This window comes from Oncorhynchus kisutch, linkage group LG20, assembly GCF_002021735.2.
Source record: "Oncorhynchus kisutch isolate 150728-3 linkage group LG20, Okis_V2, whole genome shotgun sequence".
NCBI lineage: Eukaryota > Metazoa > Chordata > Actinopteri > Salmoniformes > Salmonidae > Oncorhynchus > Oncorhynchus kisutch.
The window spans coordinates 34824624-34848530 of NC_034193.2; the positions used below are offsets into that span (position 1 = coordinate 34824624).

Below are 23907 nucleotides of genomic sequence, written 5' to 3' on the forward strand. Positions count from 1 at the left end.
ATATGATGGGCGTGCTTGCTGGGACCTCAGCTGACGTCAGCGAAGGCACAATCAACAACCACAACACACCACAGCCCACCGTGACCACCCCATCGGCCCCGCTCTCTCTATACCCGCCACTGCCACAGGAAGAGAAGACTGCAGTGCCACCTCCCTATTCACAAAATCCATTCGCACACCTCCCACACAACCCGTTTAAAACCCACACCACCCCAGCCGCCGTGCAGGCCCCGGTCTTCATGGTGCAGGGAGGACAGCTAAAAAGGAACATGACTGTGGGTATTCAAGATGGCCTCCTCGTCTGTGAAGAAAGGCCCGATTGCTCAAGCCCCACAGCACTACAAGGCCCAGGTGGGTCCCTGCCGAACTACCCACAACCAAGGGAAGGTGGATATCAACCGGGCCTCCTAAAGAGAGAGGGCCACGATCTTATTCAGCTCTCCTCTACTCCGAACACAGACTGGTACGGACGCAGAGGTAAAGAAGATGATCAAGGGTCGTGGGTGTCACAAGGAAAATGTTCCGTCGGGGCTTCGTCAAGAGATCACCCCAGTAAAGACGATGAAAACGAAAGTAGACCTGGACATGATGAGGAGGAAATGGGACGGGACATCCGGAACTCTGTAGCTCAAGCCAGAACTATGATAGACGAGGCTGAACATGGGGGTGGCACATTCCATGTGGAAGGGGTAATGGTAGGAACAGTGACGGACCTGATCGAACCTGTCAGACAGTCCGTAAGGCTCTCAGAACTAAGAAGCAGGGGGGTCTCGTCCAGAGCAGACTGGGATCCCCAACATGGAGAGACAGGAAGGACAGGCTTCCAAATGCCGTTGAGGCCCACTCCTGATGGAGAATACGAAGAGTACCAACCCTGGAAAATGACAGACCTCACCACTTTAATGGAACAGTTGCCCAGTCTACATGGGGGTGCCTCTGCATGGCTCCTCCAACTACAGACACTTACCTCTGGCCTACGCCTCTGTCTGGGAGACATGAAGGCCCTGTTGGCTAGAGCTACAGACCATACCACCATGATGGCTCTCATAAGAGACGCAGATCTGGCCACGGCCCCAGCTGCACTAGGTCTAGGATGATTCCGAACTCAGTTATGGGCTGAGTTGAGAAGAGCATACCCTACCGAACGAAACCACTCAACCCTGTCATCATTCACCATCAATCCAGGGGAACAACCAGCAGCCTACCTGGAGAGAGCAAAGACAACATGGAGAACCGTTCATGAAGACCCATATGATCACACTGCTACCACACTCAGCATGTGGAAAGAAATGGTGGTGAATGGATGTCCTACTGAAGTGAAAGCACAGTTGAGGGGCACAGTGGGCCTCATCTCCCTCCCTCTGACCCAGTTCAACACACACATCCATCATCACGTTGCTCAACATCACAAGGATAAAGGGGGAGCTGAATCCCAGGTTCAAAAGCTCCAGGTTGAGCTCTTGAAGTTGCAACTGAAAGACGCGCAGAGGGGAGACAAACCACAGAAACAGATGGTGGCCAAGGCATCTATAGACATTGCCGATATAGTCACTAAAAGAGTCACCCAGATGATGCAGCAACAAACTGTCCAGCAGACCTCCGCACCCGCTCCTGCCCCTGCGCACTTAACACCAATGCCAATGGCACCAGAAGGGGGACCACAGGTTGCATTCCAGCCACAATGGATTCCAGGACTGCCTAGAGGGGGAGTCTGCTACAACTGTAGGACGCCCGGTCACTACTCCAGGGACTGCCCATATCCACTGTCTCAACCTCAGTGCCCACCCAGGGGAGGAAGGCCCTTCTACGGTCCACCTAGAGGGAGGGGTGGCTACAGGCCATCCCCTCAGCCACAACCACAGCCGCAATCAAGAATTCAGAGTGAACAACCTGCATACAGCCACCCAGTGCCATTTGCCTCCTACCCACCACAGCAGGCGCCGTTCCAGGGTATGTCAGGAGAATACCCACCTTGGCAATGAAGCTGCCCACCATCACCACGAGAGAAGGACCTGACCTCTCTACGGATGCCTCTCTCACCTCCCCTGACTACTCCAAGAGTTTCCATTTGGATGTTTCTGAAAAGGAGGGGTTCATGGTCTCTGTCCTTTTTCAGAAACAAGAGGGGGAGCGTAGGGTGCTGCTGTACCACTCCTCCAAGTTAGATAACACGGACAAGAACATGGCTGACGCTCTCAACGCGGAAGAAGGGCTACCTCACTCCTGCACCGAAACAGCTGCTCAAGAATTGAAACTAAGACCCGACCTGGGAAACACACCACTGACCAAACCATAAGGAAGAGAATGGTAATGTGGCGGACTATGCAGTGGTGCAGCAGGCCCAGACGGCTCACACGTTACCCTTGAATCAGCCATCATCCCTCAACCAGCACCTGCCCAATTAGGTGAAATCATCGGATTGACGCAGGCCCTCATCAGAGGAAAAGGAAATACTGTGAATATCTATACAGACTCAGCATATGCCCATGGAGCAGTCCACACTGATGGACCCAGAACTTTTACGAGAAGCACATAGCCACACACACGAAGGCAAACTAAAGACCCTGCAGAGGGTCTCACACATATGGTGGCATCCACACTTGGGCGCACCTTGGCACCACCTCACACATTGTACACCAGCTCCAACCCCTTCCCGCACACTGACGGAAGTCAGAACTGACCTAAGTGGTCTACATTCGGTCCCAAATTCTACATCTATTTAGCCAAGGAAAATGGGAGGTTCAGCCCCATACTCCCTGACTAAATCACACCTTTCCCCCTGGGAACGTTTGGGGATCTCGGGACCCCTGTTTGTTATTTTTCTTCTCATAGGAGGAGTCACTGTATGCACACTCACATGGCTCATAGACCAACAGATGCACCCACTACAGATTCACACACTGAATTCTACTCTGCCAGGTGAAACTAACTCTCTCTCTCTTCCCTCTTATCTACCACAAGACCATACCGTTTCTAGGCGTGAGGTGGGGGTCACTAAGTGCACCCCCCAGGAGTTGAAGAGCACCACCTTGTGTTTGCCTTTCAATGCCACCACCACCGCTTACCTGCCTTGGAGCCTTTTGGGTCATGCGCGAAATAGTCTGGGGCTACCTGCCTGGACATATTCCAGTTTTAACTGGTATATAACCAAAGGGGGATATGGTGAGTGGTCTTGGAAAAACCTGGTGGCGGAAACAGGATATGACTGGTCCAGCTATTCCAAGGGACGGGTTGTCCTTGCCTGGCGCAAACGGCTTACACTTTCACACACTGGTTTTCAAATGAAGCTGATTGTACGGCCTGGGACCACTATGGGTTGCCAGGTTTTTACGTTGGCCCCATATGTAGATAGCAGCAGGGCCGAAGTCTATTTCACACTATATATCTGCTTTACGCCACAACCACAGCCTACTTCTGTGACGGTGCGTGACGATATGGCAAAGCCACATACCCTACCCCAGCACAGGGATGGGTGGGGTTCTGCTGTTTTAGTGGTCACTACCCCTACCCCGGATGAGAACATTCGGGTTGCTACAGGTGTCTCAGGTTTGTCTAACAATTGGTTATTATTGACTGAACAAGCAGCCAATACAACCCCCACTAGTTGCGTAGTTTGCATGAGTGCCAGACCATTGCTCCGCATTGTCCCGGCCACTGTCAACATCGGATGTTTAATGCCCCTTATGGACAAAGACAATCCGACTGGTAATTGCTCCTTGTGGGATGCAGTTTACCCTGTTGTCTCCGCTACGGTCAGGGCACCAGTATTTTCCTCTGATGTTGCCAGGGCCGAATTCTCCTGTATTAACATGACAGGGGGTATACTACAGTTAGGTTTGCTCCCTGTGGGTTGGTGTACAAATACTATCGTAATAGTTGGTGGTTTTAAGCCAGTGATCAGGGCTGACATCTGGTGGTGGTGTGGGGGACCTCGGCTTTTTGACAGAACTCCCAATAATGCTACGGGTACTTGTGCGCTTGTAACACTTCTGCTGCCTATCTCTGTTTACCCTATAGGTGTGGGTGATTTGGTGACCCGGATACAGGCTGTGGACCCACAGTTTCTGCCTACCAGAACCAAGCGGGAAGCAGCCCCGACTGGTGGGGATCCCACATATATTGATGCCATAGGTGTTCCTAGGGGGGTCCCTGATGAGTACAAGCTGGTGGACCAGGTCGCCGCAGGTTTTGAATCATCTCTCTGCTGGTGGTGCACTGTGAATAAAAATGTTGACCGCATTAACTATATACATTTCAATGTCCAAAAATTAGGTAACTGGACTCAACAAGGTTTTGAGGCCGTACATGGTCAACTGGCTGCCACCTCCCTTATGGCTTTTCAAAATCGCATTGCCATTGACATGTTGCTGGCTGAGAAGGGTGGGATATGTTTTATGTTTGGGGAGCAATGTTGCACATTTATCCCTAATAACACAGCCTCTGATGGCAGCCTCACTGTGGCGTTAGAAGGCCTGCGTACCCTTAATGGTAAAATGAAATCCCACTCTGGGGTTGATACCAGCATGTGGGACTCCTGGATGGATGCATTTGGTAAATATAAGGTCCTGGTCTCTTCTATTCTGGTCTCTATCTCTGTGTTTGCTGCTATATTAACCCTTTGTGGCTGTTGTTGCATCCCATGTGCCCGCTCCCTGCTCTCTCGAGTTATTACTTCGGCTATTGCACCAAATAATGACCCTGCACTGATGTTCCCCCTCCTACAACAGGAGGATCCTCTGGTGGAGTTTGAAACATGCACATATGAGTAGTTTTTTCTTCTTTTCTCTCTTTGGAGACGTGAAGAGGGGGACTACAATTTTCCTGTTCTATTTTTTCTTACTTTTAGTTTTTGTCACGTCTATTCAGATGTGAAGAGGGGGATTTGTAATAACATATTAACACATGTAATGACGCATACACTGACCGTTGTCTGCCTGTGCCTAACCATGCAAAATGATAGCTTGCACACTGTGTTATAACCTTCCCCTCCCTCTGTCCTTCTGTAGATACTAATCGCACTGGTACAACCCCGTACGGGGGGGGGCTGACTGAGATAACATATACACTGAACATATACACTGAAATTCCTAAAACACACACTCGACCCCCCTTCTGGATGGGCTCCAAAGACAAAGAACTCTGTCGAGAACCAATGGGATACTGACACCAGGCTGGAGGAGACTGTCTATCACCTACAAGCAACCTACCAGAAGCCAGGACTACCAGAATCTACCTACGTCATTTCAATGTATAAAATGAACTATACGACATGTGTCCGGGCTCTTTTTTCCAATAGTTCACTAAGAGCTTGACGAAACGGGGCCGTGCAGCACGCTTTGCCAGATATCATTACTCTTGAATAAACTGCCTTTACTATACCGTATCCGCCTTGTCCAGAGTCTCAACTTGGTCTCGTTTCTCATGTATCATTCATCAACAATCACTCAAGTCATAACTGAAAACGATTGGTTTAATATGAAGTTACACATTTGAAGTTATTTCTGCTGTAGTTTACATCATAGGGAATAGGCTGGTCCTCCATATTACTTCTGTTACTGTAATTTAGTTATTCCAATATGTTTTCATTAATTGAATTCCCTTAATCTATTTTGAGAATTTGTAAGATTCTTGTTTGCATAAAATAGACGGAGACCAGTCTTATCAATAATAGGTAACAGAATTTATTCTCGGAATGCGCTGCCACGTTACCACGAGGAACAGTTTATGTACAATAACATGACGTAATTTCATTGCTTAATGAATCCCCTCCTCCTGACCTAGAATTAAGCGAGTTTAAAAGTTCATTCCAACTCACTAACACACTCACAGGTCACACAACATAACTGAATTAACTCTTGACCCCTCACCATTATCGATCACCACTTAGCTGACAGCTCTAATTAATGGGGGGATTGATCACTGGAGTCAGATGTGAAGGAGGAGGTTGATCACTGGAGTCAGATGTGAAGGAGGAGGTTGATAATCAGGAGTCAGATGTGAAGGAGGATCATCAGGAGTCAGACGAGAAGGAGGAGGTTGATCATCAGGAGTCAGACGAGAAGGAGGAGGTTGATCATCAGGAGTCAGATGAGAAGGAGGAGGTTGATCATCAGGAGTCAGATGTGAAGGAGGAGGTTGATCATCAGGAGTCAGATGAGAAGGAGGAGCTTGATAATCAGAAGTCAGATGTGAAGGAGGAGGTTGATCATCAGGAGTCAGATGTGAAGGAGGAGGTTGATCATCAGGAGTCAGATGTGAAGGAGGAGGTTGATCATCAGGAGTCATATGTGAAGGAGGAGGTTGATCATCAGTGAACCTCTAGCTTGGTCATATATTTTGATACTTTGAATGTTGATATTGTGAACCTATGTACCTCCTGTTTCATGAAGTGATGTCACTGAGTACTGCCCCTATATATACAGTGCATTTGGAAAGTATTCAGACCCTTTCACTTTTTCCACATTTTGTTACGTTACAGCCTTATTCTGACATGGATTAAATATATTTTCCCCCCCTCATCAATGTACACACAATACCCCATAATGACATCCCAATACCCCATCACAAGACCCCATAATGACAAAGCAAAAACTGGTTTTTATAAATGATAAATTAAAACATTTGATTTTCTTTCAAAAACAAGGACATTTCTAAGTGACCCCAAACTTTTGGACGGTAGTATACATCTACATGATGTATTGTTACACCATGTAGGAGCAGTATAGACCTAGTCTGTTCATTATATACATCTACATGATGTATTGTTACACCATGTAGGAGCAGTATAGACCTAGTCTGTTCGTTATATACATCTACATGATGTATTGTTACACCATGTAGGAGCAGTATAGACCTAATCTGTTCATTATATACATCTACACGATGTATTGTTACACCATGTAGTAGCAGTATAGACCTAGTCTGTTCGTTATATACATCTACATGATGTATTGTTACACCATGTAGGAGCAGTATAGACCTAGTCTGTTCATTATAAACATCTACATGATGTATTGTTACTCCATGTTGGAGCAGAATAGACCTACAGTAGCTGGCTACTGACTTAATTAAACTGCCTTAAATGTACTGTAGAAAACATTCGTTTTATTTGCACTAATCCATCAACACATTCCTGTCTTTGTATGTCTCAGTACAATAGTATTATTTAATAAAATCCATTTAAAATAATCTTTGTCTGAAAATAAAATATAATCCTCAACTGCGTTTCCCCTCCAGTCAGCGGATGTGCGTCTTCCAGGCGACGCTGCCAGCGTGACGTATAATCTATTGGACGGTTCTTCAGAAACAGCTCGTCACCTCGGTAGCCAACATAGCCGAAAGATTCAAGCTCTTAATACGCTTTCGGTCTATATTAGCTACTGTGTTTTAGACACATTTCTGTCGTATCTACTTGTTAACCTATTTAATTTAATATTACCTTATTTTGTATTAGTCAGCTATAGTAGCTGGCTGGTTAAGTTAGCACTAGCCTAGTCGCTAATGATAGCTAGCTAGCTAACATCCCCGAACATGAGCTCACTAAACTACCCCCCTCCTGTTAAAGAAGAGATCTGCTGGACGGAGAAAGAAGCTCTGGGACTGAACATTGTCGTGAAAGAGGAGAAGGAAGAAGAGGATGTTACTGTGAAACAAGAAGTAGAGGGTGAGGCTGTTACAGTGAAAGAAGAAGAGAAAGACGTTTCAGTGAAAGAGGAAGACGCGTTCAGAGTGAAAGAGGAGGTAGATGTTGCAGTAAAAGAAGAGGAAGATGCAGTTTTTGGAGTGGAGGATGACGTGAAAGAAGATGAAGACGTTTTTGGAATGAAGGATGATGAGGGGGAGATTACTGTCACATTAGAGGAGGACGAAGAAGAGCAGACTGGAGATCTGATAAACACCAGTAAGTACAGTGAGTACTATCTTATAAAACAGGGACATTGATCTGATTAACACCAGTAAATACAGTGAGTACTATCTTATAAAAGGGTGGGTATAATTTGAGGTACGTTCCAACAGGAATCCGTTCCAAAAACTTCGTAAATATCAAGGTTGCCAACAAACAACGCATACAGAGTCGTATAACAGTAGAATGAGATACCGGGTAGGAAGTGAGCTATGTAATTACGTTTTTCACTCACCACGTTTATTCGGAAAAATGTGCTTTCATTTTGGTAGCATCTACCATTTCTCGTTCGTTGGTTTAGTAATTATTTCCGGTGTTCCTGCATTTGCCGGTGAACTCTGTTGCGCCTCAATTGGGGAATCGCTGTGGTTAAAATGTAACTAATGACCGCAAGCCCCAGTATTTTATTTGCTAGGTGGCTTGTACACAATTTTTACCTATTTAACTGTATATACCTACTCATACTACAGAAACATGCATTGTATTTTGCCAAGTTCTCTGTTAATCCTGTTTCCCAAATATAGCAGGTAACTTGTGTCTATGTCGATGTTGTTGAGTTCATCTTGCCTAGTTAAATAAATATTAAATAAATTAGAACATGTAAAATATATACTTTTACCTATTTCAGGTAACCCCAAGATGTTTGATTCACTACAGCTGCTTTTGAATAACTTTCCAGTCGTTTTTGCTTTACATTCCGACTTTTGAACGTCTGTTTATTGGACATTTATATTAGTGTCTAATAAAAAAGAGCAACTAATGTAAAGCATCCTATCTGTTTTAAGGTTATAGTGTGTGTGTAGTGTAGGTCCTCTTGATGTCCACTAGGTGTCAGCACAGCTTCAACATGTCACACCAGGTTCGCAACATGTTTTCATGTGTAACAAATCAAGTTGAATTTGTCACATGTGCCGAATACTACATGTGTAGACCTTACAGTGAAATGCTGAAATGAAGCCCTTAACCAACCATTTTTTCAACATTCCGTTTATATCTGTTTTTTTTAATCTGTACTTTTACTATTTCTGTTTCTTTACAACATTACATTTAACTTCACCACATTTCTAAAGAAAATAATATATTTTTTACTCCATACAGTTTCCCTGGCACCCAAAAGTACTTTTTGCATTTTGAATGCTAAGCCGGACAGGAAATGGTCCAATTCACACACTTATCAAGAGAACATCCCTGGTCATCCTTACTGCCTCTGATCTAGCAGACTCACTGAACACATGCTTCATGTGTAAATTATGTCTGAGTGTTCCCATGGCTATTTAATAAATAAAAATACAAGAGAATTGTGCTATCTGGTTTGCTTAATATATGGAGGGTCAAATAATTTATACTTCTACCACTGATACTTAAGTGTCTTTTAGCAATGACGTTTACTTCGTATTTTACTGGGTGACTTTCACTTTTACTTGAGACATTTTCTATTAACATATCTTTACTTTTACTAAAGTATGACAGTTGGGTACTTTTTCAACCACTGTTCAAGATGTTTAGCACCCAATACCCAACATTCACTTGGTGGCTTGATGTAGGAGTGCTGAACTAGGATCTGTTTAGCATTTGTGAGTAGAATGAATAACATTACTTTGACGGGGGGGGGGGGGGGGCTGATTCCAGTTCAGCATTCTTAGCCTGAGACATTTCATAAATGCGTACAGAGGATAATTTTTCTTCGATCAGCTTTGCCTAGATCATTCTGAATCAGTTGTCTCTGGAATAAGATCATATGGACAGGGGTGGGTTTGATCGTAGATCAGCACTCCTGCAGGTTAAGAAATATTAAGATTTTCGTAAAAATTTTCTTAAGTAAACTAAAGTAAAAAAATGTAATTACATCCATAAATAACACAAGACAATTACATAACAATAATGAGGCTATATACATGGGGTACCGGCACCGAGTCAATGTGCGGGGGTACAGGTTAGTTGAGGTCATTTGTAAAGTGACTTTGCATTTATAATTAACAGTGAGTAGCAGCAGTGTAAAAACACTGGGGGGGTGGGGGCTCTTTTGACTATTGTTTGGCCCTTCCTGTGACAACGCTTAGTATATAGGTCCTTGATGTCAGGAAGCTTTGACACAGTAATGTACTGGGCCGTACGCACTACCCTCTAGCGCCTTATGGCCAGATGCCCAGCAGTTGCCGTACCAGGCGGTTATACAATCTCTCAGGATGCTCTCGATGGTGCAGCTGTAGAACTTTTGAGGATCTGGGGATGGTCAGTTTCCTGAGGGGGAAAGGTTTTGTCGTGCCCTCTTCACAACTGTGTTGGTGTGTTTTGACCATGATAGTTTGTTGGTGATGTGGACACCAAGGAACTTGGAACTCTCGACTCGCTACACTTCAGCTCTGTCAATGTTAATGGGGGCCTGTTCGGCCCTCCTTTTCCTAAAGTCCACGATCAGCCTCTTTGTCTTGCTCACATTGAGGGAGAGGTTGTTGTCATCAGGCCAGGAAGTCCTTAGGCATGGTTCCAGGGCTCAGGCCCTCTGGGAGGGGAGAGGGAGGAAGAGAGAGAGAATTAGAGGGTGCATGAGACAGGAGAAATACTCCAGATATAACAGATTGACCCTAGCCCTCTGACACAAACTTTTGCAACATAAATACTGGAGGCTGAGATACGAGGGGTAGGGAGACACTGTGGCCATGTCCTATGATTCCCCCGGACTGGGCCTATGATGATCAAGCCACCAAGTGAATGTTGGGTATTGGGTGCTAAACGTCCTGAACAGTGGTTGAAAAAGTACCCAATTCTCATACTTGAGTAAAAGTAAAGATTTGTTAATAGAAAATGTCTCAAGTAAAAGTCACCCAGTAAAATACGAAGTAAACGTCATTGCTAAAAGATACTTAAGTATCAGTGGTAAAACTATAAATGATTTGACCTTTCATATATTAAGCAAACCAGACAGCACAATTATCTTGTATTTCTATTTAAGAAATAGCCATGGGAACACTCAGACATAATTTACAAACGAAGAATGTGTTTAGTGAGTCCGCTAGATCAGAGGCAGTAGGGATGACCAGGGGCACAAACTCTGCAGTTGTAGGAAGACAAGTGTTATAGAAGCTCATGAGTTCTAGAAGCTTGTGAATTTTAGGATTCTAAAATAGGATTCTAGGAAAAGGAGAAAAAAATATGATTGTATATTAATATTTAGAACTATGTTTTTTTCCCTTGTTTTTAATTGTTGACAGCAAGTTGTTTTTTGTTGGTGTTGAGCAAACTTGTCCAACAAAAATATAGGATATATTTGTTGTCTTAAAGGGGAAGGTGTTACAGGCTTTGGTTTTTCCATTTATATTTTCAAGTTGGACCTTAGCTCGTAGGAAAGGGGGATACCTAGTCAGTTGAACAACTGAATGTGTTCAACTGAAATGTGTCTTCGTTGCACTGATTGGTGTCACCTCGTTAGTCAGTATGTGTTACACATGTGCTGGCTTGTCCATCTCGTCAGTGGGAAGGTGTTTCACCTGAGCTGGTCCAGGTTCTATTTAAGACTGTCTGGCCCAGTGCTCCAGTTGTCTTGATAGATGTGGAGAGTCGCCACCTTTTTGTTTTGCTTCCTGTCTATATTTGGTGTGGGTTTTTCTTTTGTTTGTCTCTTCTTGGGCAGATTTAGTGGGTCTCATGGTGGGTGTCTTTTAGATCCCAGTTGTTGTTACTAGTCAACATTCAGTGGACACCCCCATAGTGTCTTTCAGAACCCCTCCTAAAAAACATAAATACTGGAGGCTGAGATAGGATGGGTAGGGAGACACTGTGGCCAATGGCCTATGATTCCCCCGGACTGGGCCTATGATTCCCCCGGACAGGGCCTATAATGTAGTGGACCCTACCAGAAAACATTTAGTTACTTTTTGCATTTATTATGCTTTAAGTCTTACATATACACAAGAACAACACATTTCTCCATTTTGGTGAAAGTTGGCCATTAGCTAACCACAACTTTCCTGTCAATGACATTCATGAACTATGACAACTATAACTTGACTATCTGACAGTGTGGGGTAGAGAAATTCCAACTAACGGGGGAAAAATTTACCAGGTTCTTTGTGTATATGCAGAACAGTATACAAATACACTAATAATACATCCAGTCTCTGGTTATTGGTGATACTTTCCATTCTGCCCTATTGTGACCTTTGACCCCTTGCAAAGGGCCTTAAATTTCCACATTCTGGATGACATCCTGCTGAACTTTCATTGTTTGATCTAGCGTGCAATTTTTTTTCCCCCTCTCACTTGTCCCACGTGGGCCGACCTACGGTGCAGTTAGATGGAAAGGAGCTACTTGATGTAGACATGACGTGTGATTTGGGATGAGGGGAAATGTCAATCATTGACAATTGAAATTGCTAATTTATTCTACACATTGCTATATTTGTTCATGTAGACATTGAATATGTGTGGGTGATGCATTTCATTTGTAGTCTTTCTTAATTTGTCCTTTTGAAAAATATTTAACATCATTTGGTGGGATGTCTGTAAGAAATCACTTATTATGATCAATATTTCAATTTAGTGTAATGACATCAAACACTCACTTCTCCTGAAGGGCGTACATAATATGATTCACTATTCGCCATAAATGTAAAAGCATTAGATTGGCCCAAAAGGAGTTTCCACCATATTTCCTGTTCATGCAGAGAATTGAAAGGGGGCACTTTGGGAGAACTGAGATGTTTGATACAAATTACTGAGCAACTCAAATCAAATCAAATGTATTTGTCACATACACATGGTTAGCAGATGTTAATGCGAGTGTAGCGAAATGCTTGTGCTTCTAGTTCCGACAATGCAGTAATAACGAACAAGTAATCTAACTAACAATTCCAAAAAAAACTACTGTCTTATACACAGTGTAAGGGGATAAGAAATATGTACATAAGGATATATGAATGAGTGATGGTACAGAGCAGCATAGGCAAGATACAGTAGATGATATCGAGTACAGTATATACCTATGAGATGAGTATGTAAACCAAGTGGCATAGTTAAAGTGGCTAGTGATACATGTATTACATAAGGATACAGTCGATGATATAGAGTACAGTATCTACGTATGCATATGAGATGAATAATGTAGGGTAAGTAACATTATATAAGGTAGCATTGTTTAAAGTGGCTAGTGATATATTTACATCATTTCCCATCAATTCCCATGATTAAAGTGGCTGGAGTAGAGTCAGTGTCATTGACAGTGTGTTGGCAGTAGCCACTCAATGTTAGTGGTGGCTGTTTAACAGTCTGATGGCCTTGAGATAGAAGCTGTTTTTCAGTCTCTCGGTCCCAGCTTTGATGCACCTGTACTGACCTCGCCTTCTGGATGACAGCGGGGTGAACAGGCAGTGGCTCGGGTGGTTGATGTCCTTGATGATCTTTATGGCCTTCCTGTAGCATCGGGTGGTGTAGGTGTCCTGGAGGGCAGGTAGTTTGCCCCCGGTGATGCGTTGTGCAGACCTCACTACCCTCTGGAGAGCCTTACGGTTGAGGGCGGTGCAGTTGCCATACCAGGCGGTGATACAGCCCGCCAGGATGCTCTCGATTGTGCATCTGTAGAAGTTTGTGAGTGCTTTTGGTGACAAGCCGAATTTCTTCAGCCTCCTGAGGTTGAAGAGGCGCTGCTGCGCCTTCCTCACGATGCTGTCTGTGTGAGTGGACCAATTCAGTTTGTCTGTGATGTGTATGCCGAGGAACTTAAAACTTGCTACCCTCTCCACTACTGTTCCATCGATGTGGATGGGGGGGTGTTCCCTCTGCTGTTTCCTGAAGTCCACAATCATCTCCTTAGTTTTGTTGACGTTGAGTGTGAGGTTATTTTCCTGACACCACACTCCGAGGGCCCTCACCTCCTCCCTGTAGGCCGTCTCGTCGTTGTTGGTAATCAAGCCTACCACTGTTGTGTCGTCCGCAAACTTGATGATTGAGTTGGAGGCGTGCGTGGCCACGCAGTCGTGGGTGAACAGGGAGTACAGGAGAGGGCTCAGAACGCACCCTTGTGGGGCCCCAGTGTTGAGGATCAGCGGGGAGGAGATGTTGTTGCCTACCCTCACCACCTGGGGGCGGCCCGTCAGGAAGAATTGAGATTCTACTTTGTCTCTGTACTGGCGCTTAGCTTGTTTGATAGCCTTGCGGAGGGAATAGCTGCACTGTTTGTATTCAGTCATGTTACCAGACACCTTGCCCTGATTAAAAGCAGTGGTTCGCGCCTTCAGTTCCACACGAATGCTGCCATCAATCCACGGTTTCTGGTTGGGGAATGTTTTAATCGTTGCTATGGGAACGACATCTTCAACGCACGTTCTAATGAACTCGCACACCGAATCAGCGTATTCGTCAATGTTGTTGGCTGACGCAATACGAAACATCTCCCAGTCCGCGTGATGGAAGCAGTCTTGGAGTGTGGAGTCAGCTTGGTCGGACCAGCGTTGGACAGACCTCAGCGTGGGAGCTTCTTGTTTTAGTTTCTGTCTGTAGGCAGGGATCAACAAAATGGAGTCGTGGTCAGCTTTTCCGAAAGGGGGGCGGGGCAGGGCCTTATATGCGTCGCGGAAGTTAGAGTAACAATGATCCAGGGTCTTTCCACCCCTGGTTGCGCAATCGATATGCTGATAAAATTTAGGGAGTCTTGTTTTCAGATTAGCCTTGTCCCCGGCTACAATGAATGCAGCCTCCGGATAAATCGTTTCCAGTTTGCAGAGAGTTAAATAAAGTTCGTTCAGAGCCATCGATGTGTCTGCTTGGGGGGGGGATATATACGGCTGTGTTTATAATCGAAGAGAATTCTCTTGGTAGATAATGCGGTCTACATTTGATTGTGAGGAATTCTAAATCAGGTGAACAGAAGGATTTGAGTTCCTGTATGTTTCTTTCATCACACCATGTCACGTTGGCCATAAGGCATACGCCCCCGCCCCTCTTCTTACCAGAAAGATGTTCGTTTCTGTCGGCGCGATGCGTGGAGAAACCCGCTGGCTGCACCGCTTCGGATTGCGTCTCTCCAGTTAGCCATGTTTCCGTGAAGCAGAGAACGTTACAGTCTCTGATGTCCCTCTGGAATGCTACCCTTGCTCGGATTTCATCAACCTTGTTGTCAAGAGACTGGACATTGGCAAGAAGAATGCTAGGGAGTGGTGCACGATGTGCCCGTCTCCGGAGTCTGACCAGAAGACCGCTTCGTTTCCCTCTTTTTCTGAGTCGTTTTTTTGGGTCGCTGCATGGGAACCATCCCGTGGCACTGGTTGTAAGGCAGAACACAGGATCCGCATCGCGAAAAACATATTCTTGGTCGTACTGATGGTGAGTTGACGCTGATCTTATATTCAGTAGTTCTTCTCGGCTGTATGTGATGAAACCTAAGATGACCTGGGGTACTAGTGTAAGAAATAACACGTAAAAAAACAAAAAAGTGCATAGTTTCCTAGGAACGCGAAGCGAGGCGGCCATCTCTGTCGGCGCCTCCCTCCTTGAAGTAATCATTGCTTAGACAGGAATGGGCAGGGCTCCACTACAGGGCTTTAACCCGTCTAGTCATTTCTAATCAGTGATTACTACTAGGGAGGACAAAAGGAGGGATATATGTAAAGATTGAGCGAGCCACTACTGTCAGCTACACAACCCAATCCTGTTATTTGCATATAATATACTTTTGACCTGTCACCTGTATATTGTCTGTAACCATTCCACATATATCTTGTACAGTGGAAATACTTGAGCCTCTGCCTCGTCCACATCAGCAATAACTCATTACTCCTACTCCAGGTAAATTCATTAGCATGAAGTTTGATACCCATATGACCCCACTCAACCCCAGGGGCCAAGTGTTAACATTCAATCTAGCCTGGGGCCTTACGTATCAAGTGTCTCAGAGTAGGAGTGATCAGTTTACAACAAAAATAAGATTATAGACACATCCTAGATCAGCAATTACTCTGAGATGATTTGTGGATGAAGTCCCAGGTCCCCCTCTGTCCATGTTATGTTGTTCATTTGGATCTTAACATGGCTATTGGGGGCCCTAACCAATATTTGGTTTGGGGGCTGCCCACCTCGCTGGCAAAATGTTGTAGTGCCCTCCCCCCTCTTGACGGTGGAGAGAGATGTAAATAATTCAGCAATTTCAATTGTGGCCATTTTGCAGGGAAAGGTTTATAGCAATTTTGAATACATTTCATGCAATTAGACTCATTTTGCCATGGAGCAGAGAAAAGGTGCAGTATTACAGTGAATTTGCTGCAATTCTACACATTTTGCCAAGATTTATGCAGTGTTAACCATATCTGAGTGAGAGTGTCTAACACAATCATTGGGGGCCTCCTGGAGGTCAGGGCCCTTGGGCACTTGCCCCTGCGTGCCCAGTCGGTATCGGGCCATTATTACAAGAAGTTTAGATAACTGGCTAGACTAACTTACCAATCGACATTTTTGTAGCTGACATGGCTAATTGTGACTGGCAATATTTGTTCTGATATTTACTGCATACATTTTTAGGATTGTGTGTTTTGTATTGTTAGGTATTACTGCATTGTTGGAGCTAGAAACCAACATTTTGCTGTCCGTGCGATAACATATGTGTATGTGACAAACTTTTATTTGATAACCAACTGCTGATTCACAACAAAATCTCTAAATGTCACCTTGTGTATTTCACTATTGTAACACAACAGTAAGTGACCGCTGATAAAAAATAAATAATAATGATAATAATGGTCGGTGGCCCCCTGGCTACTGCTTATGTGGATTATGCCTGTAGCCCACTGTGGTTATGCGTCATAGCGCAATTCCATCCTCACTGGAAGTAATCATTGCTTAGACATGATTGGGCAAGTTATGTATTTAGAAATGATCATTGATTACAGGGTTTAAAAAAAAATACTATTGTAATTCACTTTCAATCCATGTTCTTTACATTCAATGTCAAATTCTGTATACTGATTATTTCTATTCAAAAATAAGTCTCCAATCTAGCTTGATTTTAGAATAAGGTTAGAATACGGTTGTGTTAGAGGAATTTAATTCCTGTATGTTGTAATACCCAATTAAAATTAAACACTCTGTCAATTCATAAGAATTTGTAAGGCTCTTATTTGTATAAAATGGACAGAGACCCGTCTTTAAAATCAACCAGCAGCATTTATTCTCGAGAGTACTGCCCATGATACATTTTACCACCGGTTATAAACTGAAAATGGCGTCAGCGTTTTCTAACTGTTCCGTCTCTTCTTGACACTGGTACAAAGGCTGTATAGTTCTCAAGCCTTCCCACATCGTCTAGAGCCAAGGTCAGCCTGTGTAGATAAGCATTCTAGCCAGTCTGGCGATATAGTTCATTCATTTCTACCAAGGAACAGACAGTCATTGTTCTAATTCTTGATTATATTTACACACATTATATTCAGTACTAGGATTTTTACATTTTTTATCATACATATACAGTAACATAATAGTATTCTGATTAGTCAGTCCTGATTGAAATGTATACATAATTAGTCATTATTGATAAAAAAAATCCCTTAACAGGTTGTTGGGTAATAGCATGGGAAAAAGGGGTCTCTGCATTTTAAAAATAAAAAAAAGATTCTGTCTCTCCGGTAGAGTAGTGGTTATGTTGTTTGCTCCCCAAACCAGAGTTTGACAGTTCAAATCTGAGGAGAGCCTTTTTAGAGAGCCATTTTTGATGTTGCCTTTTGTTTGCATGAAAGAGCTAACTTGAGGTGTGTAGGGGGGTAGGGGCTAGTTCCCATCAAATAGAAGGGCTGAAGTGACACCTTGTATAGAATATCCTTTTAATAGAGTTGTGATAACATACTATGTTGTTGTTATCCTTGTCTGCAAAAAGCCAACTTTGACCTGGGGGCATGCTTTGTAGACCATTCAAAAGCGTTCCGATACCTTGTCCCCAAGAAAAAACCCACATGTTATGATAGCTTATAGACAGTAGTGTTAAAGTAATGTTCTTCATTCTACTCACAAATGCTAAACAGATCCTAGTTCAGCACTCCTATTTCAAGCCACCAAGTGAATGTTGGGTATTGGGTGCTAAACGTCCTGAACAGTGGTTGAAAAAGTACCCAATTCTCATACTTGAGTAAAAGTAAAGATTTGTTAATAGAAAATGTCTCAAGTAAAAGTCACCCAGTAAAATACGAAGTAAACGTCATTGCTAAAAGATACTTAAGTATCAGTGGTAAAACTATAAATGATTTGACCTTTCATATATTAAGCAAACCAGACAGCACAATTATCTTGTATTTCTATTTAAGAAATAGCCATGGGAACACTCAGACATAATTTACAAACGAAGCATGTGTTTAGTGAGTCCGCTAGATCAGAGGCAGTAGGGATGACCAGGGATGACCAAACTCTGCAGTTGTTGACCTAGTGTGTGATTTTTAAAAGGGCGTTCTACACTTGAATATGTTTTTGTACTGTATGAATTGTTCATGACGTCCTCCAGGGATGTTTCACATTTTCCTGTAGAAAAGTGATATATAAATACAGTAAAGTATAAACACACTAAAGGGAAACAAATAAATGTTTTGAGGAAAATAGTTTTTTTTTTAGACAACTGCAAACTAGAAGGAGTGAGTGATGTCATAGTAAGGCATTCAAGGAGTTTGCTTGATGGGAAGTCGTGATGTCATCCAATAGGCGACTGATCTTCATGTGAATATTCATTATTCTTTTGAAAGTCCTTCCTGATCTGTCAAGTTGGTTGTTGATCATTGCTATAGGAAGCCATGTTCAAGTCTTTCCATAGGACTTAAATTGCCTTGAAGGTCTAACTGTTACTAGGCCACTCGGGAACATTCAATGTCATCTTGGTAAGCTCCTCCAGTGTAGATTTGGCCTTGTGGTTTAGGTTATTGTCCTGTTAGGACAGTTTTTTGTAGTCAGATCTCTGAAATGCACTCTATCCACGTAACATTTAGTGTCTCCGTATATTACGCTGGGGAAACAGTTTTCATTGGCACAGAAATCCTAAATCATTTCAGAGTTTGCTAAATCCAATGGTTCTAACCGAGAGTCACCTTAACTTTATTGACAACACCCAAATGGATTCTGTCATTAATGTGGTTATTCAATAATTACATCATTTTTAATGATGTAGCTGTAGCTGTTTAGTTAGTCACATGTTCAACTATCATCAGCTGATCCAGGAAATCATTTTCTGAATGCCAGTCAAATGACAAACATCACAACATGCAGCAACAATCAAAGTGCTTCTTCATTCATTACTCTGGTAAAGACAGTTATGCCGTGCTCCACGTTGGATCCAACATCCCTAACAAATTGATGTTTATAATGTGTTGTTGTCTGCTTGATTTATAGTAGGGTCTCGTTAGCCTGTTTGGAGACAGAGATACTTTTCTCATAATGTGTAGAGAACCTTTCCTTGATGGACAGGCTATTGTATAACACACAGAGCTATTTTCCTTTATTCAGGAAATTTAGAATGACAACACATTACAGAGTAGCCTAGTGGGATTATTCCCAAAATTATCTGGTTATGAAATGTCATGACAAAGAAATTTTAGTTTCCATGTTTCACCTGAACAATGAAATGATTTATAGTCCTAGGTCTATGTTGTTGTTGGTTGAAGTTATGGGCCAATTTGTTGAACACTTAGTGTGCAAATCCTCATTGTCAGGCTGATGGCAAAGCTAGCCAAAGAGAATATTACTGGTTGAAGTATTTTTAAAGTATAAAGCAGTTGATTTGCGACAATAACAGAAACATATTAAGCAGGTGTTTCAAGCGAGCCTTACAATTATAATCCAAAAGTAGTGTGAAATGCACTCATAAGCAACTTGTAAATGGAGGCTATTTTTGCTCTCAGCCTATGAGACCTCTCTGAGGTTTCCCCCATGGTGGTGAATTAGTGAATAGACACAGAACTTTGTGAGTTTCCTTGAGTAGCACTCTTAATATTCAGAATACATTGTGAAAATCTAAAATATTCGCTCAACATTTTTGCTCCAGGCAGATATACTACATACAAAGCTAGCAGTTTCCTCATTAGCCGGGAGGAGTTTCTGCAACCAAATTGTGTGCGCATTGATTTTAGCAAACACAGAAAGGGGCCTATATTGGAGACCAAAGGTCGTCTGGCACACTGTTTAGGATTTCAACAACTAGCCTACAATCATCGATGTTACTACTAATGTGAAAACAAGACTACATCTGACTATTGTTGCTATCTTGACTTTCAAATTTAACAGACGTCAATTGTTGTACAACTTCATGGGTAAGCTCTGGGCATCACCTTTTACCTCAAGTAAACAGTGGATTTCTGCTGTTGTGGGCCTTTAAGCATCTGTCTGACTTTGTCGTTCACACAGGAGAGAGACGGGACAATCGTGGATCCTCTGGGGAGCCTCAACAACATCATGATGCTGACGAGGCAGAGAAGAGTCTCTCCAGATCAGAACTCCTCAAGAAACACCAACATAAAACCACAGGGAAGAGAACTCACTGCTGCTCTGACTGTGGGAAAAGATTCAACTCTTCATCAAACCTTAAAATACATCAAAGAATTCACACAGGAGAGAAACCTTACGGCTGTGATCAATGTGGGAAAAGTTTTACTCTGCTACACACCCTGAAATCACACCAGAGATCACACACAGGAGAGAAACCCTATAGCTGTGATCAATGTGGGAAGAGTTTTACAACATCTAGCAATCTAACTATACACCAGAGAACACACACAGGAGAGAAACCCTATAGCTGTGATCAATGTGGGAAGAGTTTTACTTCATCTAGCTATCTAACTATACACCAGAGAACACACACAGGAGAGAAACCTTACGCCTGTGATCAATGTGGGAAGAGATTTATTCTGCTACAAACCCTGAAGTCACACCAGAGAATACATTCTGGAGAGAAACCTTTTGGCTGTTATCAATGTGGGACAAGTTTTTCTCAGCTAAGCAGCCTGATAGTACACCAGCGTGGACACACAGGAGAGAAACCTTTTAGCTGTGATCAATGTGGGAAGGGTTTTACTACATCTAGCCGTCTAACTATACACCAGAGAACACACACTGGAGAGAAACCTTATTGCTGTGATCAATGTGGGAAGAGCTTTACTCAGCTAAGCAACCTGATAGTACACCAGCGGGGACACACAGGAGAGAAACCTTATAGCTGTGATCACTGTGGGAAGGGTTTTACTACATCTAGCTGTCTAACTATACACCAGAGAATACACACAGGAGAGAAACCTTATGGCTGTGATCACTGTGGAATGACTTTTATTGGGCTTCAAACCCTGAAATCACACCAGAGAACACACACTGGAGAGAAACCTTTTAGCTGTAATCAATGTGGGAAGAGTTTTACCACAGCTAGCTGTCTAACTAAACACCAGAGAACACACACTCCTGGAGAGAAACCTTTTGGCTGTGATCAATGTGGGAAGAGTTTTTCTCACCCAAGCAGCCTGATAGTACACCAGAGAACACACACTGGAGAGAAACCTTTTAGCTGTAATCAATGTGGGAAGGGTTTTTCCACATCTTGCTATCTAACTATTCACCAGAGAACACACACAGGAGAGAAATCTTATAGCTGTGATCAATGTGCGAAGAGATACTCTGATAAAAGGTCTCTGATTAAACATCAGAAAATGCATACATGAAGAAGTTGTTTCATGATATCAATGTCACAATGTAGAATGTTTTAACATTGTCGTAGCAATATTTGAATGAATGTCAGAATGTAGAAACCTAAACGTTTGTCCCCTGTTCAGTTGATATTAGCCTCAGCGGAAAAATCCAGGCTCTGAATTGAAAGAGTACTATTTATGTGATTTAACAAAAAGTGACAATTGTGTTACACTTACCATGTTGGTGGCCCACTTGAATCAAAACGCAACACTTCAACATGTTTCGGTTTTCAATATATCCTGAACTTTTTGCATATTGGTTATTGATTTCGACATGTTAAAACTGTGTTTTGACATTGCGCTATTCCAATTTAGCAAAATGTCATTGAAAAGACAATAGGACTATGTTCGATTGTAGTTGAAAGTGAAAGTTGAAAAGATGTATTTTCGGGTTGTTTTTTCAATGACTGGAAAACAACTTAATTTCAACATACTTGCAGCATAAACACATGGACACAGTATAATACATTGGTCTATAATCAATTTTCTTAAAAATCCTACATCACTCCAGTATTTCTTTACAACATTCAAATGCTACTTGTCTTTATTCCACTTACTGAAGAAGCATGTCTCAAATGATCCCATATTTCAAACATTCAGCCTGACAAAAGCCTGACGAAAGATGTTTTATTATTCCATGCCTCACCATTAAGTCAATTATTGCCAACACATATTAACGAAGAGGTGTATATTTGGTTTTGATATTTCATATTTACAATTCATGTAACATTCAGTAATAATTATTTATGCAACCAACTGACAATTTTTGGGTACAATTATATTGTATATTAATATTTAGAACTGTTTTTTTTCCTTGTTTTTAATTGTTGACAGCAAGTTGTTTTTTGTTGGTGTTGAGCAAACTTGTCCAACAAAAATATAGGATATATTTGTTGTCTTAAAGGGGAAGGTGTTACAGGCTTTGGTTTTTCCATTTATATTTTCAAGTTGGACCTTAGCTCGTAGGAAAGGGGGATACCTAGTCAGTTGAACAACTGAATGTGTTCAACTGAAATGTGTCTTCGTTGCACTGATTGGTGTCACCTCGTTAGTCAGTATGTGTTACACATGTGCTGGCTTGTCCATCTCGTCAGTGGGAAGGTGTTTCACCTGAGCTGGTCCAGGTTCTATTTAAGACTGTCTGGCCCAGTGCTCCAGTTGTCTTGATAGATGTGGAGAGTCGCCACCTTTTTGTTTTGCTTCCTGTCTATATTTGGTGTGGGTTTTTCTTTTGTTTGTCTCTTCTTGGGCAGATTTAGTGGGTCTCATGGTGGGTGTCTTTTAGATCCCAGTTGTTGTTACTAGTCAACATTCAGTGGACACCCCCATAGTGTCTTTCAGAACCCCTCTTTAAAAAAAACAAGCTTGTATTTTGGGTTGGATATTGCATCCTATTAATATTTTAATCAATGGAATTTCCTTAGGGTGCCCATTAGTCTTTCAGTTATTAGTCTTGTTTATTGTGTACTAAATATTTGTTTATTTTCATTCTTTTATTTGTTTTTTCCTGTGCATCCATGTCTGAAATGTGCTGTATAAATAAAGCTTGATTTGATTTCAACAACAAAATGTTATTTTTATTTCACCTTTATATAACCAGGTAGGCCAGTTGAGATAAAGTTCTAATTAACAACTGTGACCTGGCCAAGAAAAAGCAAAGCGGTGCGACAAAAACACATAGTTACACGTGGGATAAACAAAAGTACACAACAGAAAAATCTATATACAGTGTGTGCAAATGGAGTAAGGAGGTAAGGCCATAGTGGTGAAATAATTACAATTTAGCAATTAAACACTGGGGTGAAAGATGTGCAAGTAGAGATACTGGGATGCAAAGGAGCAAAAATAAATAAAAATACGGGGATGAGGTAGTTGGGTGTGGCTATTTACAGATGGGCTGTGTACAGGCGCAATCATCGTTAAGCTGCTCTGACAGCTGATGCTTAAAGTTAGTGAGGGAGATCTATATATGAACCCAATGACCGACCAATCGAAAGAGTCTTGGTCCCTCTTTAGTATGAAAATCAGTATCAATCCCATGTCAAAGGATTCAACTACTCAGAAACAAACAAATGGATCAATCCCACTTTTACCACTCCTTCAACAGGCTTGAAACACAACCCTCGGCTCTACCAGGGCTTGAGGTGATCTCCCACAGCTCTGCTTATGTCATGTTCTGTGGCCTTGCCGTTCCATTTCTTGACTGTCCCTGCAACACTTTTAGTCATATTATATAAAACACTCAAAGTGATGGATATGTAGCATCTATGGTGTCAGTTACACCTGGCACCTAAATGTGACTTCTGTTATCTGATC

At 42.6% G+C, this 23907-nt stretch overlaps 1 protein-coding gene across 2 annotated transcripts; it reads left to right on the forward strand.

Annotated features, from left to right (window-relative positions):
- The first annotated feature begins 7247 nt into the window (after window positions 1–7247).
- On the forward strand, window positions 7248–23154 carry LOC109884407 (zinc finger protein 135-like). Of its 2 annotated transcripts, none has more exons than XM_031798737.1 (2): window positions 7248–7909; window positions 20264–23154. In XM_031798737.1, exons 1-2 carry the CDS (start codon window positions 7531–7533, stop codon window positions 21562–21564), a joined length of 1680 nt encoding a protein of 559 aa, XP_031654597.1. In that variant the 5' UTR covers window positions 7248–7530; the 3' UTR covers window positions 21565–23154. The 2 variants fall into 2 exon arrangements, with proteins under 2 accessions (XP_031654597.1, XP_031654598.1); XM_031798738.1 differs by having other exon boundaries at window positions 7708–7900.
- The last annotated feature ends 753 nt before the right edge of the window (window positions 23155–23907 follow it).